Genomic DNA, 22,799 nt, shown 5'->3' on the forward strand with positions numbered 1-22,799 from the left:
AATGAGCCTTGTAGATCAGAAATAAGCTAAGGGTCAGAAGGAATTGTGTGAGCAGTGGCTTTTAGGATGCTTGCCTTGCATCCTTGCATATGGCTGCGAGTTCAAGTCTCTAGTGCCACATGTGATCCTCATAGCACAGGGAAGGGAGTGACCTCAGGTGAGTACCACAGCTCTAACTTGCATGCCTTTACTCAGGGTAAATTTGGGTGATCATTGTGGCCAATGATATGTTAGCCATGTCCAGCACCACAGCCAAATATGTGAGCACCACAGCTTGTCTTCATAGCAATAATTGGAAGATGAATAGGGTAGGGAATCAGAAAAAAAATAAAAGAAAATAAACTAATGGAGAAACATGTCTGGGAAAGTTTTATGCTAAGAGAATGAGGTGAACAGAGCATGCTTTCTGGACCAAAGAAATCTATTTGAGGGACTAGAGAGACTATTTGAGGGACTACGTGCTTTGCATTCAGGAAGTCCAGGTTCCATATCCATCACTGTATGTTTGCCCAAGCATCACCATGAGTGATTCACAATCACAGCACCAGCAATAGCAGACAAGCATCACTAGGTGTGGCCCATAAGTCAAAATTGTTTTAAGTTTGAGTCTAACACCAAAGGTAAAAGGAGTCTGAGACAAACAAGATAAAGAATGATCTCTCTCCTATGTGATTCTTAGAGACACAGCAAGGCATCAATGAAGAACCAAAGACAACATAATGGGAGAATTTATCCACACAACAGATTTAGTTGGGTGAGAGGAGTATGGAAGAGATGTAGATACACTGGTGATGGGTGTGGTTTGGAATGATGTGCATAAAAAAACCATTATTCAGAGTATTGTAAACAATAATTGAATGAATTGAATTTCAATGAAAAAGCATTTAAAATAAGAATACTATGACAAAACACAAATGAATAAATTTAACAAGTGAGCAAATCTTTACAATGCTAAATATAAAACACTGTTGAAAGAAATAAAATGCCCAAATAGATGGAAACCACCTTCTGCAAATGGATTGGAATACTGCTGAGCTATAACTATGGTCCCAGAAAAAGTTATATGCCACACACAGAAACAAAATCTTTGAAGAATTTAGTCACAACTTCAATCAAGAGTCAATGAAACACAGATATTCTTCGTTTAGAGTGTGACCATTATTTAGTTAACTAGAATAAAAGAATTTACTTTAACTGGAGCCAGACAAACAAAGAAATATTACTGGCCAACTTGCAGGATAGGGGAAAAGCTTCTGAAACAAACCCATTCCAATCACCAGTGAACTTCTATTCTATCCATATCCCACGGCCTTTCAATATTTGGAGTAGTGTTGGGGTAGTAGAAAGAGACTGAGATACAAGTTAGCTCAACATTTTGTAGAACCAGAGGCTGAACTGTACCTGCTGAGATTTTTGGAAATTTCTAGAATTTGTAATAAATGGCACCAGTTCTGCATCTCAAATAAAACTATTATTTGTAATAGAAAGCTTGGGTCTGCTGCGAATGTAACCTACACTGGTAAGGTGGCATGCCTCACTTGTGTGAGACTGTTCAATTCTCAGCACTACATGTACTCACACACATCTTGAACTGTTAGTATGATCGCCACTTTAGTTTATTCATTAACCAATGAGGCATTTCTAGTTCTAGGATGATGGTTAGTCAAAGTCCCAAGGCTTGTTGCTGCCAGAGCTACTTTCAATTTCATTTAAAAATACATTTGCTATATTTATAGAACCATGAAATTATATAAATTTGATCATAGAAAGAGTCCATCTATAGATAGGATGCCACTTTAAGTGAAAATTTGCATAACACAACTTATTTTCTCTATGGATTATCACTGTAGCAAGGAATGAACAAATATGATTCACATTTACACAACATGTAGAAAACCCATCAAAACAAATGTAGTTTTGAATGTGGCTTAATCTTTAGAGGCCAAATTACTTTATGAAATGATAAATCTATGTAACAATATTTAATACCTAAATAACACTATTAACAGTAACACAAGATTTAAAAAAACACATGTAACATTATTTTCTCCAGGCAAGCATACCTTGTTCTCCAACCTACAGCACTTAGCCTGGAAATGACAATGACTAAATCAGTCTAGTGAAACTGTGCCATCTGGAAAAATCACAGGTGACTGATCACAAAATTATCTTAAACTTTTGCATTTTCTTTTCTTGGTTACCAATAAACTATGTTGAGTCTTTTCACATATGACTTGTCCCCTCTTCTCCCTTCTAGTTCAGATATAGGCTCTTATGGAGTTATACTTAGATGGTTGCAGTGGCTGCCTACTTGCCATATTTCTATCTTTTTCTGCTTCAAATATATTTAACAACATAATGAAACACTAAATCTATTTTTCTAATTCCTCTACTCAAGTAACCTCTGTTTAAAAACTTGACTTGTTTCCCCATGTTTGCAGAGTTTCAAATACTACTGGCCTGACATTCAAAAATTTATAAAAATGTAAGTCCACATGTTCTTTCTTGATTGGTCTACCACTGTCTGAATAAAATTGGCTTTCCCATTATGCTATAAGCTTCCACTAATTATTCTGAACCTTTAATTTCAATGTTGCTCCTGCTAGAATATCTTCCCATCTTGTAAAATCTGTTCAGGGTTAACTTTTAATCTTTAAAGTATTCTTGCATGTGAGAAGTGATAGTGACCGCTCTTTTCTTGAATGCTATTACAGCAGTGGAGTGTGCCATTCATTTGTCAATCTAATATTCAACTATTCTTCTTATTATTTAATTTCATTTACATATTAATCCCCAACATTAATGGAAGATTTTTAAGGGTAGGAACCATTTATTATACTTATAAAATATGTAACATTGTGCTGTGGGCATGAGATAGGGCCTCATTTTTTAAAAAACAGAACACTGGCATTTTCCAAAAATGTCTCATTCTCAGTTGGCAATTCTCAATCTAGCAATGGCTCCTTAGACATACTGATTACAAGTCACCACTTTAAAGATTAAAATACCTCTATAAGTTACACTCCCTGATGATGCCTCAATTTATGAGCAGAACAGGATGATTCAAGTTCTGTGGTTCTGTTGGAAAAATAAAGCATCTGAAATACTTCCATATTCCTTTTAAGAATATAAAAGTCACCTTCAATGAACCATTAAATTACCTGATAACTTAAAATTATATGTAAAGAAAAATACCCAAGAAGTGCCAGCTCTATAGGATTTACTCCAATCCAAATATGAAAAAGATAAGGTTTCATGTAACCCATATGTTTCAGTGTTTGCTATTTTGTTTTTGTCTGTAATATAGGCTTAAATGCCTAAGAAAGAGAAGTCTAGAACATAAAATGTTCATGAAAGGCAGCCAAAATAATACAGATAATTCAATGTTAAGTTGTTCACCTTTTGGTTTCTTTTGCAATTATTTAGATAGTCTTTAGATAGATTGATAAGTCTTTATTTAGATAGACTTTAACAGTAGAAATACAATCCTCAACTCTCTGGTGGTGGGCAAATCTCCTGATCCCAGAAAAGCTGGGAACATCAAATTAGATCAAAATGCTTTAATACCTTTCTTTCAGCCTGTAGAAATTCATCCTTATAGAATGTTTACTTCAGACTTGAACACTCAAGTGTCGAAGTAGCATGGACGTGCTGACTGAAAATTCATGGAAGTGTTTTGCTGAGCATTAAAGAGAGAACATCTAACTGATGAAACTTTGGCAACGAGAGTTGCTAGCTAAAAAACCAACACCAAAATGAATGAATCATCTTTTGTGTCACAAAGAGGTCAACCAGATTAACTAGGATTAGCAGCTCAACACTTGAAAGGAATTGTACGTGTTGTATTGATTTCTATGTCTATTCTTGTGAAATTTTCCGTGTTAAATAATGTTTTTGCTCCCATTAGTCCAACCTTGATGCCTCGTACGTAGGCCAGATCTAAAGTCATCATTCCCATTTTAAGTATCCCTGATCCTACAGAAATGTTATCAATATTTTAATCTGTATCAGTAAGATAACAAATTGAGCTATCCATCAAGAAAAGACTTAGTTCAAAAGTATTTTCCTTCACTTCTAATTGCAAATAAGTTTTGCCTTTTATTGTATTTCATTATACAATTTCACAGAGTTCCAGGGTTATTTTAAGCAATAACAAAGCAAATGGAATTAATGTTTTGAGCTCTTACTCAGTATATAGATTTACCTTAAAAAGTACAAACCAAGCACAGTGGTGCAATTTTCCAGGCACTTTCAAATTGCTTAAATATTTACACAAATGTAAGCACCCTGTTTGAAACAGCATGAACATTTTGATGTCAGGACGAAACATTCCATGTACAAGTCTCCAAATTGCAACATTTACACATCTCTGGATATTCCTGAGAAAGGTCAGTCTTGGCATCTTTTCACACCTGCACATCTTCAGACTTCAGTAGTATATCTTGGCGAACCATAGCCTCTGTCACTCGATGTACCACTAATTGCACAAAATACATGTAATGTGTTGCTCGTCCAGGGAGAATGCATAGTGTCTTCTTGTAATATCTAAAACAAGAGAAATCCGTATGTTTATCATGAAATCAAAACGCGACTGCCCCCAAAAGTATCTGTATGTGAAATTACAGGCACAATTCAATTTATCACTGACACATAGCTATTTAAAATGGCAGAAAGAGCAAAGAAAAACATTACCTACTTAAGTCTTCAAAGCTGTGTTACAAGGGCGGCATAGCAAAAAAGCAAAAAAGATTGGGTTACTCATAAAGATAAAGGAAAGATTGTAAATTGCAAAGTTCAGCAAAAAAATGAGAGGTAATGAAATCTCTTAAAACATATAATAAGTGCTTTAACAAGCCTCCTGGTTATACACTTATGAATTATCTTTAACAGAATGATTTTCAGGATCACTTGTAGGGGATTTCAAATATGTAAGTGCCCACTCTCCTCTCCCTGGAAACACGGAAACTAATGATACTAAATGAAGTTAAAAGTCCTTAGAATGGATTTGGAAAGATGTCCTGCAATTATATAATTGCATAAGTAGCTGATAATAAAAAATTGCCTGGAAATGAACTTTATACATGTAAAATATAATTTTATATTCCAGAAGTATATCGAGGCACCTATTCATTCTATATAAAATTTTATTACCCATTTTGTGTTATCACAAACAATATCATATTATTTCTGTTTTGTTTTTTTTGGGGGGGTCACACCTAGTATTGCTTCAGGGCTTACTCCTGGCTCTGTGCTCATGGATCACACCAGGCAGGGTTCTGGGGGAGGAAGAGACCTGTGGTACCAGAGATCAAACCTTTCATTCATGTGCAAAGCAAGTCCTGTCTCTTAGCCCCATCAAAAATGATCTCTGGTTGCAGTTTATGGAAGAAAACAATGTACATCACACCTTTGTATTACGTCATGGTCCCAAGTAAGGCCTCAGCATTCATTAATTTTAAAATTAACCCTGGAACTTCTATAGTAGTCTACAAATTGGACTAGTGTGATACTAATAATTACATCACTGATATTGCTACAAATAATTCTACAGAAAAATGAAAGGTTTTTCTCATAAAAAATCACATTCATGTCACAAATCTGATAGTAAAGTCAAAGTTTAAGAGATGACTCACTACTGAAGAGATAATATAGGAGATGAGGTGAGGTTAGGGTTAGGGTTGCCCTGTATGGAGACACCTCTATGCGAATCCCCAGCACAACATATGATTCTCCGGAGCACAGACAGAGGTCACTCCTGATCACAAACCAGGAAGAGCCCCTTGTGCACCACTGGGTGTGAGTATGGTTCAAAAACAGAAAAAGGACCAAAAAAAGGACACAAAACCGGGGGTATCATTGTGGAAAAGAGAAAATATATCAAACAGATGATCCCCCAAGATGACCACAAACTTACTCTAACAAAATATTTGCAAAGAATAAATTTAAGATACTAAAATATTCTTCTCAAAAGTGAAAGGCTTGGGGCCAGGAATGAGGCTTCAGTGATAAGAGCACAAGCCAAGTATACAGAAGGCCCTAAGTTCCATCCCTGATATACCACATACTTTCTTGAACATCTGGGCATGACCCAGGTGTACCCTACTACCTACCACTGGGAATGTTGCCTTTCCCAAATACAAAAAAGTAAAATAAAATCAGAAGTCAAAACCTGAACTTTTATGAGGACTTCATATTTTGAGGTACTGTAACAGAGAACACTAGACCACAGCTTTTTTTCACAAGTAAGCAGTTAAAGTGTGCCACATAATAATCCTTATTTCAGCATGCAATTATATACTATTTTTTCTTGTTTGGGGTCACATTAGGGAGTGAACAGGAATTAATCCTGGCAGGCTCAAGGAACCAAAAGGGTTGCAGGGGACAGAACCTGGGTCATGTACAAGGCAACTTCCCCTCCTGCTGTTTTATCTCTTCAGCCCACATGTTATCTTCTATTTTCCTTTGGAAAACGAGGTTACTAGAGCATATTACTAAAAAAAATGGCTCTGGGAAACTACTAGAAAACATTAATTCAAAAATGTTCACTATAAAGTTAATAGTTGCCTAAAGGAGGATGTACCAAGATGTAAAGCATGGGAAAAGGATAGATAACTTAAAGAAATTTGAGCCAACAGAAACTAGAGATTTCCTCGTTAGTTCTCAATATGTAATGATCTAAACTGTGTGTCTTTATGACTGAACACAATAACTACTGTTTATGGGAGTTAACAGAGAGACCTGTGGGAAATAGGATAGCTGACCTATAAAATCCAGGCTTCAGGAAGAATTAGAATCTTATAAAAATGATTGCTTTAAACACACTGATTACAATAATGGCAGTACATTGAATAATTTTCTCAGTTTGAGTAATTTAAGAGTTCAAGGCTAGGTCATGTAAATTACATGACTCTAATATTGTAAACATTGGCTTCTAACAATGTGTATACTTGTTTTTTTATCTTTTATGAAGAAATAGTTTTTCCCTGGGTTTGTTTGCTTTTAATAGTTCCTGAAGAACAGAAATGATGAACTAGAGAGAGTATGTAGTAACAAACTGTGCAGACTCTTTGGGAAAAAGTCAGCATCAGCATAGTGAAATACTTTGCTCTCTCCTAGATTCCTGGATTGGACTTGAAATATAGACATGAAATGATGTGGGATAGTTCTCTACCTTTTGAGTTCCAATCATCCTGCTGCTCATGGAAAGAGGGAAAAAAAAGGTCACTGGAAGCTGTGATGTGAAAAGGAGCTATCTCAGAATTGTTGGCATTAACCCTAAGTTGGCCAACTTGAGCAAAGATGCCAAGAAAAAAAAAAAGAACAACCTGTACCCCAATTCTAGGCTCCCCAAGCCAACAAGCTTAGAATGGGAAGGGGTTATGTAAAGAGATTAAACAGATGACTGAATTCTGGCTGATCATACTAAAAAGAGGCAATGGTTGGAAAATTAGACTCCTGGTCACTTGGTGCAATAAATGTAACTGTTTTTTATAGTTCATTTTGCTTGTTTGTTTTTTTTTTTGGGGGGGGGGTCACACCCGGTAGCACTCAGGGGTTAATCCTAGCTCTACACTCAGAAATTGTTCCTGGCAGGCTCGGGGACCATATGGATGCCGGGATTTGAACCACCGTCCTCCTGCATGCAGGTCAAATGCCCTACCTCCATGCTGTCTCTCCGGCCCTATAGTTCATTCTCAATTTCTTTTTTTTTTTTGGTTTGTTTTTGAGCCACACTCAGTGATGCTCAGGGATTACTCTTGGCTATGTGCTCAGAAATTGCTCCTGCCTTGGGGAACCATATGGGACGCCGGGGGATGGAACCCACATCCATCCTGGATTAGCGTGTGCAAGACAAACAACCTACTGTTTGTGCCACAGCTCTGGCCACCTCATTCTTAATTTCTTAGCAAAAAGCATACCAAAGCAATTCAGAGACATAGCTTGTTTTAGTCAATGAGTTTGTGTTTTTCTAAAATTTTTATTTCTTTTTTCCACCATTATGCTACAATTCTCAGGACATCAAATATGGCTGGCCTGTTTGTAAGCACATTCTTTGTATGTCAGTCTGATCTGCAAGTGCCTCTGAGCATTCCCAGAAATCTGACACTGGGAGAAACTAGATTCTCCTTTCTAGAATCTTTTTGAATAATGTGTTCTCTAAAGAGATGCAGATTTTCTGTTTCTCTTCAAGAGGTTTTTTTTTTGGGGGGGGCACACTTGGTGGCACTCAGGGGTTACTCCTGGCTCTGCACTCAGAAATCACTCCTGGCAGGCTCGGGAGACCATATGAGATGCTGAGGATCGAATCCTGGTCCGTCCTGGATCGGCTGCATGCAAGGCAAAAGCCCTACCACTGTGCTATCACTCCAGCTCCTCTCTTTAAGAGTTTTAATTTTGCAAGAACTGAGAATTTGCAGTTACAAAAGCAAATCTTTATCTTCTGGGGGTGTTTTCACTATTAAGACAATGAAGAAGACTTTTATAATAAATTTAAGAGGTTCATTCACACGAGGGCCAGGCTTTCACCTTATGACTTTTTCCCAATGTGAAGGGGGCTCCTGAAAAGGCTCCTCATTTATGTTCCCATTTCAAAAGTCTAACACACTAAGACCATTCTGACTAAGATAACCAGCGGTGCCTAGGAGACTCTGGAGGCCCAGGCATTGCTCAATTGTGGGCCACAGTTCCAAGAATTGGCTTGGACAACCCCACTTCACCAGTTCAGCCTACCAAAATATCCAGCCTATGTATCTGCACTCAAATATCAGAATTGGGTCCAGTACTTCCATCCAGAGAGAAGCTTAAATTATTTAATGAACATTTTACTATGTTTATATGATTTGCTTAGAACATGTTATGATCTATCCAAATTATTTTGTTTTATCATGATGCTAATGGATTAGCTTTTTTTTGAGTTTTTGGTCTACATCTGGTGGTATACAGGAGACCATATGTAGTACCAGGGATCAAACCTAGGTTGGTTGGTGACAAGGCAAGCTTACTACCTGCTATCCTATCACTCTGGCCCCAACTTAGGATGTTTTCTAACAATTTAACAATCTAAGAATTTATTTCCTTCCCAGAATTGACTACACATCTACTGCTCTCCCTGTTCCATGACTAATTAGTCTCTAAAACCCAGATGTTTTTTAACTAAAGAAGCCCAGAAGTGTGCTATAAAAAACATCTCTATAAATGCTAGATAAGGAGGGTAGGGTGCTTGTTTTACACACACCAGACCCGAGGTTGATCCCCGGCATCTGAGCACTGCCAGGAGTAATTCCTGAGTACAGAAACAGGAGAAACCCCTGAGCACCCCAGTTGTCACAGAAAAACTAAAAAAAAATACATTTTCTTTGGAGGTCACTTGACTATGTCACTCTGAACAGTATGCTATTTATCTTTAGTAACTTTGCTTTTGTCTTTATTAAAGTGTCTCACTCATGGTATATTATTTTATACTCCATGGCTCACACCCAGCAGGGACTGGGGTTGAGCTCCTCCTCCTCCTCTCCCTTCATAATAGTATTAAGATATTAAAATAATTAAGTGAAAAGTCACGTAGAGAGTATCACAGGAATGAAGACAATTCCTAAATTTTGGAAATCCTTTTGGATCTCAATAAAATGATAGTATTTAGTTTCTTCCATCCAAGTTAAAAGAAATTCACTTAGGGGCCTGGTGACTAAGTCAACTACCTTATTTCTCTGGGGGCCTTTTGGGAAGACTTTATATTTAAGTTTACAGCAGATCATTCAGACATGCTTAGTATCATATCATATCATATCATATCTAGTATCATAATAGCAAAAAGAACAAAAAGGCTTATTACTGATAATTGCTTTGAAAACGGCTTTAGGTAATTGCTTCAAATTCAATTTCCATTAATTCATTTAAAGGACGAAAGATATTATAAGTGCATTCTCAAATACTAACGCTAATTGCAAAGTAATGCAATTCCAAGGTACACATTTTGCTAAGTAATATGTTTTCCTTTGCAACCACACTAATACTTACCTGCTCGTGAATAATGTCAGATAATTCTTTCACCATTTCTCTGAAATTTGACTTCAGCCCTTCATGATACTCAATTTGATCTTCTTTTATTAGCCGCTCATTTAGTTCCAGGGCAATGCTACATGCTTGTATGAACTTCCTGTACATGAAGAGCAAAGGTTTGTTATTAGTCCCCGAAGGTTTCGTTAACTATCAGATTGATATTGTATGCCTTGCCAAGGAGAAAGAAGGTTCAAGTCCTCATTTTTTTCAATACGCCTTTGTTTACCACATCTTTATCATCTCAAAGAAGTACCCTCCCTTTTCCATCTTTCCCCTCCAGTCTCTTTCCTGCTTCAAAACCTTGTTCAAAACATAACATTTGGGGTGGTGTGCAGAGAAAGAAAACTCATCATGCTGAGTATATGCTTTGCATGTAGGAGGTCTGGTTTAATTCCTGATGCCACATAGTGCCGAGAGTAGTCCCTAGCACAAAAGCCCCTAAGAAAAATCATAACCCCCAAAGCAAACATACAGCATCTCAAAAACCCATTTGCACAGTTATTTCCTTGAGATGGTTAACATTAACGTACATCTGTAAGAAAAAAAGCCATTTATTTACAAAGTTATTGATTGGGGTCTTTTATGTGTTTAGAATAGCACTGGATGCTGGACATGTGAAAAATCTGTTCAGGGCTGGTAAGAGTGGCCAGAATTGATGAACTATTCAGGGTTGATGACAGCATTTTTCCATCCTTTCATAGGTTTGAATTTAAAGTCCATAATTAGATTCTAAGAAAACAAAGTACCTCAATGCCCATTTGTGCTTTAAAATTATCATAGCAACAGGCTCTTTGTGCATTTCAGAATTAATACATGCTGGCAAATGAATATTGGTTAGTCTGCAACCTGGAACAGCTGATAACAAACAGGAAAATGAAACAAAATAAACTGGGCATAACAGTGAATAAAGGTAACAGTTGCGACCTTTCTCCTGAGTCAATATTATACAGATATGGAAATGGAAATGGAATTTCATTACACAGGAAATAAAACCTCTGGGTGGTTTTTTTGTATTTGGTTTTAGGGCCACACCTGGTTTTATTTAGGGCTTATCAGTTACTATATTCGAAGGGATCACTTCTGGCAGGTGCAGGGGAACATATGGGGTTCTGGGGATTGAATTCAGTCAGTCATGTGCAAGGCAAGCACCTGATTCATTGTATTATTTCTTTGGCCCCTAAATGGAAACTATCTATTAAAAAGAGTCTTTATGACACAAAACCATTCATACCTTCCTCAGTATATAAGGTAACCCACATTTTATAAGATGTAGTAAGTTTTAGACAAGGCAGAATCAAAGTGGAAGTGCAAACACAGAATACAAGGGATTGTAGCCAACCCTGTCAGGTTCACTTTTATTCCATTCCTAATTGGTCTGAAATGCTATAAACACAGGGTCAATCGGGCACAAGAGGAAATCATATGATGAATGTAGGTTTGGATACAACATTATCCAAAGAAAGTTGTTATGTTTTATTTCTTGGGTCACGAGGACATTGTTAATATCTAGCAGCCAGGAGAACACATGGTTATTATTTAAATAATAACTTAAACATAAAAGAGAGAGATGAGTACACTGACAACTATCATGACAATGTTAATGAGTGAGAGAAGTAGAATGCCTGTCTCGAATATAGGCAGGGGGTAGGGGAGGAGGGAAAGGGGGGCATTGGTGATGGGAAGGTTGCATTTGTGAAAGAGGTGTTCTTTTTATGACTGAAACCCAATAACAATCATGTTTGTAATCATAGTGCTTAAATATATTATTTAAAAATAAAATAAATTCACAAATAACAACAAAAGAAATAAACATAAAAGAGAATAGAGAAAACGCTTTTTGAGAGACACCATTTGGTGGATATGTTGATTTTAGGAGAAAATGGAAAAATGGAAGAAAATGAGCTCTACTCTATAAAACCAATTACCTGAACATGTCTTTCAACTCATTTACTTTCTTAGGTGGATACTTGGTGGCTTGGCTGTCATTTAAAAAAGCCCTCGCATATGCCAATGGTCCAGCATTGACCTTAAACAAGAAGGAAAAATGAGTTATCAGATTGTAATCTAAAAGCAATTCGTGCATTTCTCTCCTTTACTTAAAAACTCCAAATACATTAAAAATTCTTATCTGAGGAACGTATTTATGATTCTTACTCAGTTTCTTTTAAATGATTGACTAAAGGCAAATAACTGAGATGATAGTTTAATAAATTCATTAATGATTGCTGATGAGTAAATAGAGGGCTTGGCTACAGACAGCAGTTTTTTTGCTGAGCTTCTCAGACATAACACAAACGTAAAAGACAGAGGATATCATTTCTTTAACGAATTAATCAAAGAACAAGGGAGAGGTTTTGTATATAGTCAAAGCAGAGCACACAATGACAATGAATGTGGCTCTGTATCCTGGTGAAAGCAAGAGAAATATCAATAATCATTTCATACCTATGTGAAATGATAGGCTGCTATCCTACCTGCACTGAAACACAGCCCTGCAATTTCAGTTGGAGCTGAATCATATCCACATCAGCAGAAGAGCAAAGCTTTTGCAGTTCTGTGGTTCGATCTTTGATTTCGTCGGTAGCAACATCAATCGGCTTCAAATTAATCTGCTGTTCATAGTTTATTGGGATCCTCTTCTTCACGTAGGGAAATGAGTTTGAAGCTAAGGAAATGTTAAGATTTATTTAGTGTCTTAAAAAAAAACCATTGGTTTAGTCATGTAAAGATAAAAAAAAACCCTTGTGTCTCATTCTCCCAGGCTGGCTCTAGGTATTATAGTTCATCTTCTAACTTCAGGATTGAGGGAGAAACTCTAGCAGGGACAGCTCTGAACAATCAGGAATTACATACAAGAAAAGTGTGGTTGATAACACATCCATGTTTGTGTAAGTCAATTACTGACCAGTAAAAGATGAATAAGTGGCTGTATTTTAGTGCTAGTTTCCTGCTGGCCAAATGCTACTGGTGTGTATCTCAAGAAACAAATCAAACAAGAACTTATACAGAGTCCTACTTACTAGTCAAGATTGTACGGCGTTTGCACTGCTCTTCTATACAGCCTTGCTTTTTGCCTGATAATGTATAAGGAGCCTCGAACATGAATCTGCTAATATTATGGTTTCTTTCAAACTCGGTTTTTCTTTCCGTGAGTTCTTTGTCATCAAAGTAGGGCTTTACATACGTTACTTGGATATGAGCATATTTGGGGTCAAGCTCCTTGGCATTTACCTATAAAAGAATGAAGTTTTGTTATTTAACCAAAAGATAAAGTGAATAGGGGTATGCTATGAACTTTTCTGAGGTCAGTTGAGACCACTCTTTGTAATAATCTTCAAAGATATATATTTTCTGATGATAAATAAGCTACACAAATCTATTCAGATATTTTAGAAATGCAAGATGAACATAATCATAGTCCATCATATAGCAATTTTCATGTATGTCCTTTGAATTCATTTTTATTGTAGATACAGTGATCCAATGGAAATCACAATGAACTATTTTTTATAATCTGATTCCTTAAAAATATAGTAACACTGGGCTAGCGAGGTCATGTAGTTTTAGGGTTCAAACTTAGTATGTATGCCTCAGGATCCAATGGCCTCTGTTGTGGAAATACCCCTTAATGACACAGATATAAGAAAGGCTAATTATTCTATTTCACAAATGATATGGAGAAAGGGAGACAAATGTTTAGTGAAGAGGAGTAACTGCCAGAACACAAAGATGAGTAAGAGGGGATTTAGGAATAATGCACAGTGCAAATAAAGCCCACAGAAAAGATACAGAGGTAAATAATATATTGGTTAAAGCATATTTTCTAAAACAGAAGTGGAAACACTTCCAAACTTTATTGTATCCATAGGTAGCTAAAACACATATAAGTCTCTTTAATGGAATTAATCAAGACACAGGGAGAAAAGGAACTATTTGAAGAAGAAAACTTTGTAAAAAAAATGTAGGGTTGCAATGAGTTCAGAGTCCTATAGTATCCTTTTTGGGTCTTAGAATGGAACCCTAGTCTAGAAACTAGTGCAAATACTCATAATTACTAAATTGGGTTGAGGCAGAGGAAGCCAGTTATGCAAATATCTAGAATTGTTATCTAAATTGAAGATTAGAAACTATGACCCTATTCCAGCCACACTGACCCAGCACTGTTTGTGACCTCTGCCTGGGTTCCCAGGAAGTTGACACTGCCCAGTTCTTGAGTCAAAAACTACACAGTGTGGATATGACAAGTTCACCCCTTCATTCCCACCAACTCTAAGAATGGTTGTTTTTGATATCTTGCATCAAATACCTCCATAATAACCCTCTGTTCAAATGGGATTATTAGATATTCAACTTTAGGGCCATTAAATAGTATCTTATGGGCACAGAAATTGTTAGGTTAACAGAAACACCTTGCTGGAAAAAAAAACAAAATAGATTAAATGTCAAACCACAGCATCTACAAATCTTTAAGAAAAAAACAGGGGAAGAAATTCCCATGCTCTGACAAACAGGGAGAACAATATCAGCAAATTATTGAGCTTAAATATAGCCCCAAACACCATCAATTTGGAATTTAAATCAATGTTCCATGCAAAGTTTATAGAAATTAAGCAATCAACTGGAAGAAATATTCAATCAACTCAAAGATGAACTGATCCAGGGTATAAAAAAAAGTGTATATGAGTAGAACTGAAGTAGTTAAAAATATAATAGTTACAGGAACAGAATTAAAAATGTAGAGGATCATATCAGTTGATACTGATCATAGAATACCATCACCAATAGTGAAGTGATAACAGAGAAGTAAGTGAATGGAAGAGAATGTAAGATTTGTGAAAGATAATAGATGTAGAGGAAAAAGTAAAGGGAAAAAGAGCTGGATTTTTCCAGATTTCTGGAGAGATCAAATTGAAGCAAATTGAAGCGGTCCAAAAAGTATCAAACAAAATATACTTAAACAAAACACCTATCTACTATATAGATTCAATACAGTTCCCATCCAAATTCAAATGACATTTTTCAAGGACCTAGAAAAGTTAATAGTAGTTTATATGGAATCAGAAGAGACCATGAATAACCAAAGCCATATTGAAAAATAAGAAATATGGAGGTATCTCATTACCTAATTTGGAACTATATCATAAAGCTATAGTGATTAAAACTGCCCAGTACATAAACTAAAATAGGCTTTCTGATAAATGGATCAGAATTGTATATACAATAACAAAATCCTCATAAAAATGGACAGTTCATTTTTAATAAAGGAGTTGTGAACATGAAATGGAATAAAGATAGCCCCTTTAGGGGCCGGAGAGATAGCATGGAGGTAAGGCGTTTGCCTTTCATGCAGAAGGTCATCGGTTCGAATCCCGGCGTCCCATATGGTCCCCCGTGCTTGCGAGGAGCGACTTCTGAGCATGGAACCAGGAGTAACACCTGAGCACTGCCAGATGAGACCCAAAAACCAAAAAAAAAAAAGATAGCCCCTTTAACAAACAATGCTGGGAAAACTGAATAACTATATGTAAGAAATTAAAGCTGGGAACATATCTCATACCTTACACAAAAGTAATGCCATTGGCAAAGGCAAAAATAATAGACTATTGAAAAGAGTTCTTACATGGCAAAAGAAGCACAGGCTAAAACTAAAAGACAGCTAACTAGAAAAACATATTTGTGTTCAACACATCAGATAAAGGATTGATACAAAACCAAGAAAACAAAAACTACATCAAAATAGTTTCTGAATGAAAAAAGAAGAACATGTTAAAACTAAAAGACAGCTAACTAGGAAAACATACTTGCATTCAACACATAAGATAAAGAGTTGATACCCAGGATATATAAAGTATTCACAAAGATCAACAGAAAAATATTTTTAAAGCCCTACAAATAAATGGAAGAAAGGAAATGATAGACACTTCTCAGAGGAAGACAAGTGCATTGCCAGTAGGCACAAGAAAAAAGTGCTCAGCATCACTTATTGTTAGAGAAATACAAATCAAGGCAACAAGGAGATATCATATCAAACCGAGGAAAATGGCACATATCAAGAATAGTAGAAACAATCTGTGCTGATAGGATGTGGTAAAAAATAAAAGGAACTCTCATCCACTGCTAATGGGAATATTATTTGGTTCAATCCCTGAGGAAAACTGCAAGGAGAGACTACTCAGTAAACTCAGAATTGAGTGTCAAATGACCCAACTATTCTGCTCTTGTATTATCTACACACAGGATTTAAAAATGTTTATTCTATAGGCTGGAGTGATAGCATAGTGGTAGGGCATTTGCCTTGCACACAGAAGACATGGATGGACCTGGTTTCATCCCCAGCATCCCGTGTGGTCCCTTGAGCCTGCCAGGAGTGATTTCTGAGTGCCGCTGGGTGTGGACCAAAAGCCAAAAAAAAAAGTTCATTCTAAAGGATGTATGTATACCATTGTTCATTGCTATACTTAGTACAATAACAAAGATATAGAATCAATCTAGATGTCCAATGACAGATGAATGAATTATGCATATGTGTATACACATGGAATACTATACAGATGCAAGGAATGATGAAATATAGTTTGTGCAACCTGAGTGGAACTAGAAGATATCATGTTGAGTGATGTAATAAAGAAGAATAAAGATAAACACAAGATGGCCTCACTTACCTGCAGTATACAGAAAAACTGGATGAGGAAATGTAATATAGAAAAGCAGAACCTCCTAGCTCACTCTTGACCCAAGAGTTTAAGGAGAATTACAGAGAAGAAAATAAATCAAGACAGGAAATATGATGAGAAAGAGATATAATGGGGAAATAGAGATTAGGGGTTGAGTCTTATTGGTGATATGGTAGAGTAGTACACCTATAAATCCAAAACACAGAATCAATAACACTAAAAATATGAGCTATGAGTTGCAAGCACCACACTTTGTAAAGTTCCTGTCAAGGTCGCAGGAAAGAAATGGTGTTGGCAGGGTAAGGTGGGGTGAATGGTGATGTTGTATGGTTCTAGTTCCATTCAGGTTGCACAAACTATATTTCATCATTCCTTGCATCTGTATATGTATATATATGTAATATGGGAACACTAATAATGGGAGTTGAGACTGGTGGCAGAATTGATGTTGAAATATTGTTTGTCTAAAATGTAACTATCAATAATGTTATAGCAATTCTTTAAATAAAATTTTAATTAAAAAATTAAACTGTAAAGTGACATTCCATCATCACTTCAAAAAACGAACTTTAGTCTTACTGTTGGTGGAATTATAAACTGGCATAGCCTCTAAGAAAAATGGTATTGAGAGTCCTGAAAAAAATTAAGATTTTAAATACTATGATACAGTTATAACTGTTCCTATATATTTATCCAAAAGATATTAAATTGCTAATTTGAAGGAATATTTGTACTACTATATTTATAGCAACATAATTCACAGTAGTTAAAACAAGGATCGAGATACTGTTAAAAATGTCTTTCATTTTTCTTAAAACCCATAGATGAGTGAAACCATTCTGCATCTTTCTCCCTCTGACTTACAAAAAAAAAAGAAACAAGGATCGATCTAAAAGTCTATTAATGATAAAGATGCTGTGGTAGATATACTCAATAACAATAACCAGGTATTAGATGGGTGATTATGTTACATAAAATAAGTCATAAAGATAAAAATGAGATTGTTTGGTTCTTACATGGAATACATGTATCTAAAGCAAATAAATTGTCAAAAAAACAACAAAACTAAACCTGTGAAAACTATGATAGTTACCAGATGATAAGAAGAAGGGGGTATAACAGGAATAGATGAAGTCTTCTGAACTTACAAAGATATTTTGAACTTTGGTGGTCGGTATAGTAAGAATTATATACAAATGGTGGTCTGAAACTATCCTCCTGAAATTTTGTAATATTGCAAGATATAATAAAGCAAAAATGATTTAAAATTTTAGTCTAAATATCAGAATTATCATAACTTTGTCATGGTAGTCTACATTTTGTTTTCTACATAACTTAATACATTAAGACTTAGTAGCTTATTTTGTTAGATGGACAATATCTACTCAGAAGATAGCTCAAGGCTATCTTCTGGCTCTTTGCTCAGTCATCATTTTTGCTCTCTGCCCAGGAATCATTCTCAAGATACTGCTCAAATTACCAAAAGTGTTTGCAATGGAACCAGGGTTGGTTATTTGCAAGGCAAACACTTTTTGTTTTTGATTTTTTTTGGGGGGGAAACACTTTTTAACCCCTGAGTTATCGCCATAGTCCTTAGCTTGTTTTTAAATGATGTGTAAAGATGCTAGAAGAAACATGGAAAATAGGATGGCAAACATAAAGAAAATATTTGAAAAGGGGTAGGGAAATTGACTAGGTAAAGTTTTCAAAAAATATCAACAAAGCTGATAAAATTTTAACTAGATAACTAGATGGATTAAGAAAATAAAGAAAACTCAAGGTCTGAGGAGACAGCTTAGAGGGTTAGAACAACTGCTTTCCCATTTTAGTACAATCAGGAATGTCTCTTGAGTATCAGACTAGAAATATTACCTAAACATTGATAGGGTAACCCCAACATTTACTTTGATAAAAAAAGAACAAGTTACTAAGATCAAGAATGAAAATGTGGGCATTATCACCAATTCTATAGAAATAAAAATAGGTAAACGAGACTATTATGTGCAAGTGTATGCCAACAAGTTAAGATAACCTAGGTGAAATGAACAAATTCTGAGATATACAAAATTTTCCAATACTAAAACCAAGAAGAAATAGGACTCTAATTAGTAAAGATTTTGAAACAATCAAAACAATCCAAGAAAGAAAACCTTTGGGCTTAATTCTTTCCTAGTAAAATCTAACACTTAAAGGATGATTATCACCAATTTTTCTCAAACTTTTCAACAAAACAAAAAAACTGGGGGAACGCCAGACAGGTCTTCAGGGCCACGCCTGGTTAATCAGGCCCTGGGGGGAGGGGGGAGAGAAATTCCTCCCTATGCATCCACAAACTACAGAGGCAGGGGCTGCACCCAGAAGACCCCACATGCCAGTTCTTCTGTTTCTCTTCAGCTGGTATGTTAGGGGCTCTGGGCAGGACAGCTAGCCATAGGCCCCCTGGGATGACCACTTAGTACAGGGGACTGAGATCCCCCCACACCAGACTGGACCCCATTCAGGAGTTCTCTTCTTACTAGTATTCATTTTCAAAAGCGTGCATGCACAGGCATATATACTTTTTAACAACACCCAAAAATGTTCTTTTTTTTTGTGGTTTTTGGGCCACACCCGGCATTGCTCAGGGGTTACTCCTGGCAGGCACGGGGGACCATATGGGACACCGGGATTCGAACCAACCACCTTTGGTCCTGGATCAGCTGCTTGCAAGGCAAATGCCACTGTGCTATCTCTCTGGGCCCCCAAAAATGTTCTTAATTCTCGACTGTTTCTAGGGAAAAAATGGAATTCCCTAGATTTAGAGGATAATATTCAAATAGGTCTCTAAAATCAGTGTATATGTAGATGTGACTTCCTATACAGTGGTGCTCTCTGACTACCAAGCCTAATCCATAAACAATTCATCTATACAATATATATATAGCCCCTCTGATATATTTCCCCTCCTCCACACCAGAGCCCCTTCTACTCCCTCATCTCCCAATCCGGATTCGTTATCTTCCCTTTAATTAACCCTCTTTACCCTCAGTTCTTTAATTTGTTAGGCACCAAGACCGACCTCCTGCTCCAACAGATTCTGCCCTTTCGCACACCCTTATAAAGTTCATTATTACTCCTTAACTCTCTCACCCCCAACCATCAGTACCTCACATTGACCCTTTCTAACTTAAGTACTACACAGTTCTAATCACGGACCAAAGTCGTGCATTGGATTTAACAATCCCCAACTATTTCAATGGACATAAAATGGACACATATGTCTTTTGAATATTTATGTGTATTTTCTTTAACAGCTATAACTCTTTCTAAATATTCTTTTACCGTGACGATTCTACCCACTTTTTATCTTGTCTTCTCTTTGTGAGCTGTTCAATAAGGAATTTTGGTGGAAGAGTCCCTCAATTTAATGCTTATGATTGTCATGGGGATTGTTGGACTTGTTCTTATGGCCCCTATATGCGCCGATAACGCCACGTGGCATTGTTCCTTGTTTGCATAAGCACATTAAAATGGGAAAATACTATACATACAATACATACATACAGGCCTTACACCCTGAACATTGATATAATGACCTGGCACAGGCCTCAGAAGAATGGGCATCCTCCATTCACCCCTGAACCAGGGAAGCTATCTACGAAACATTCAAGGTCTTTTATAAGAACACCTGGAAGCAATCCTCTATCAGGGAAGACCCTACCATGGCTCTGACATAAACCTGCTCAAAAGAGACTTCCCTTAACACTAAGAAGACTTGACAACAACAATGACCTGCTTACAGGACAGGGTTCTCTGAATTGCCCTTTAGTTGTGAGGACACTCTGCACCATTCTGACTGCAATATAGGATATGCAGATTCCAGGATCTTTAATACAGAAACATGATACCAACAACAGAGACTGTGTGAAAAATAAAAGTGTATTGGCACTACAGACAATGACCTGGATTGGACAAACTGGTTTGCCTGGAGCCTAGAGTTGGTCTTATGCCATGAAACTTCAGGGGTAGGGTCTCCTTGTATTTAGGCCAAAGCTTTTCCTTTCTATGTCCCTCATATTTTGGTGGGCCTATGCAAACAATAATTGCCACTATAACACCGTTTTTACTGTGCTCCTTTGACTCTACTCCTTAAGAAAAACAACCCACTTAAACTTTTGAGATTAACTTAAACTAATATGCATGCTCATGGAAATGTTAAAAAGTACTTTGCCTTCAATGTTTAAGGAGTTACATAAGTTTTATGTCTTTAGATTGCTTTGTATGCTGCTAAGAAATATTATGTACTACAATCTGGGGGCTTGAGGGACAAAGTTCAAAGTTAAGATATCAGCAATGGGACTACTGAAAATTCTGTTTATTGGTGATTGTCCTTCCACTGTAACTTTACCTTGTCCGCTTTCTTTGCATCTTTGTTCTCATAATTAAAAGTAAAAATCAGTAAAAAAACAAAAAAAAACAAAAAAAAACAGGGGAGCACTTTCTAAATTATTCTGTGAGATCGGTACTACAATGCTATCAAGGAACCTTAAAGACAATGTGGAAACCAATATTACTTACAAACCACTAATTCAAAAAGTCTCTTAGAATACTAGCAAACTTAATGTGGTTGCTATTGAAAGGATTACAGACCATTATTAAGTGGGATTTGTTTCTGGAATGAAAAGATGGTTTTCCTCACAAAATGGATGTGATTTATGCCACATTAACAGAAGAAGAGAATGGATCAGAGGGACAGCTCAATAGGCTGAGCACAGCCTCTGCAGGTAGGAAGTCTGGATCTGATACCCAACACTGTGTGTAGGCCTATAAGCATCATCAGGGGTGATTCCTATGCTCTAAACCAAAAGTAGCCCCCAAATATGGTTGGCTGTAGGCCTCTCAAAACACAAGAGGAAAAAGAAAAAAATCCCACCATGTGATTCACAATTGATGCAGCAAAGAATTAAATAAAACTCAACCTTTGTTTAATAATAAAAAGACACTTGGAACATAAAAATATTTCCACAATTTTATTAAGGGATACTAAAAAACTGACAGTGATATACATATGTGTTGGGGAAATGTGGAAAGATTTTCATCTGAGATCAGCAACAAAGAAAGGATACATCTGTTTCTCAAACACACATTTGTGAAAACACCATGTAATATACTTAAACATTTTTGTTAGTTGAGTTTTGTTGTGTATGTAAATATTTTAGGGGATTACTATGTTACTCACCCTAAACTATTTGGTGATTGTGCCCTACCCTATGGAGTGACCTGGCATTCTGCCCCCACCCTAGGGTAGTACCTGATTCTGCTTCCACCATTGGTTGGTATCTGATCCCACCATTGGGTGGTACCTGATTCTGGGGAATAAAAACAAGGGTCTGTGGAAGGCCAGGGCTTTTTTGGCTGGAACGGAAGCTGAGTCTTTGGACTTCAGTCATGTCCACCGAATAAAACGAATATTTCCACGAGCTGACTGTCTGCGAGCTGTTTACCCGCCGTTTCACCTCAGAACCGTCGGCTAGACAGGGTGGCAGACGCGTGCTCCGAGCTGGAAGGGAAAGACCTCATCCTCCATCCCTCCATCAGTCAACCTCTTCAGGGGCTGACTTGCTACAGAGTTTCAGTCATATAATGTTCCAACATCCATCCCTTCACCAGAGCTTGTTTCCTGACCTTAATTTCCCCAGTAATATTCTTGTGTCCCATCCCCTCTATATTCTCTCTCCCCTTGTCTTTCTCCCCTTCCCCACCCTTTAGTATCACAGGTCTCAAACTCAATTTACCTGGGGGCCGCAGGAGGCAAAGTCGGGGGTGATCTTTGAGTGCAAAGTCAGTAGTAAGCCTTGAACATTGTGGGGGGTGTGACCTAAACAACTAAAACAAAACAAAACAAGAAAAGATTCCTCTAGGGCAGGACCACAAAATGTTGTACTGAGGGCTGTTTGCGGCCGGCGGGCCGCGAGTTTGAGACCCCTGCAAGTTAGTTCCTTTCTGTCACCATGGTTTGCAATATTGTTAAGCATATCACTTCCTTTCAGTTCCCAGTTCTTGCCCAGAGCAATCATTTCCAACTAT

At 36.9% G+C, this 22,799-nt stretch overlaps 1 protein-coding gene across 1 annotated transcript in view; it reads right to left on the bottom strand.

Moving 5' to 3' along the window:
• Positions 1 to 4,078: 4,078 nt before the first annotated feature.
• The window catches only part of DOCK11 (dedicator of cytokinesis 11), a 238,753-nt gene continuing 220,032 nt past the window's right edge, over positions 4,079 to 22,799 (bottom strand). The window contains exons 38-42 of the mRNA XM_049767019.1: positions 13,080 to 13,290; positions 12,534 to 12,724; positions 11,985 to 12,085; positions 10,018 to 10,156; positions 4,079 to 4,545 (exon numbers count right to left, since the gene is read on the bottom strand). Of these exons, the coding sequence (XP_049622976.1) occupies positions 4,423 to 4,545; positions 10,018 to 10,156; positions 11,985 to 12,085; positions 12,534 to 12,724; positions 13,080 to 13,290 (765 nt within the window). The 3' untranslated portion in view covers positions 4,079 to 4,422. The remainder of the gene's footprint in view (positions 4,546 to 10,017; positions 10,157 to 11,984; positions 12,086 to 12,533; positions 12,725 to 13,079; positions 13,291 to 22,799) is intronic.

Source organism: Suncus etruscus, chromosome X (assembly GCF_024139225.1).
Source record: "Suncus etruscus isolate mSunEtr1 chromosome X, mSunEtr1.pri.cur, whole genome shotgun sequence".
Lineage (NCBI taxonomy): Eukaryota > Metazoa > Chordata > Mammalia > Eulipotyphla > Soricidae > Suncus > Suncus etruscus.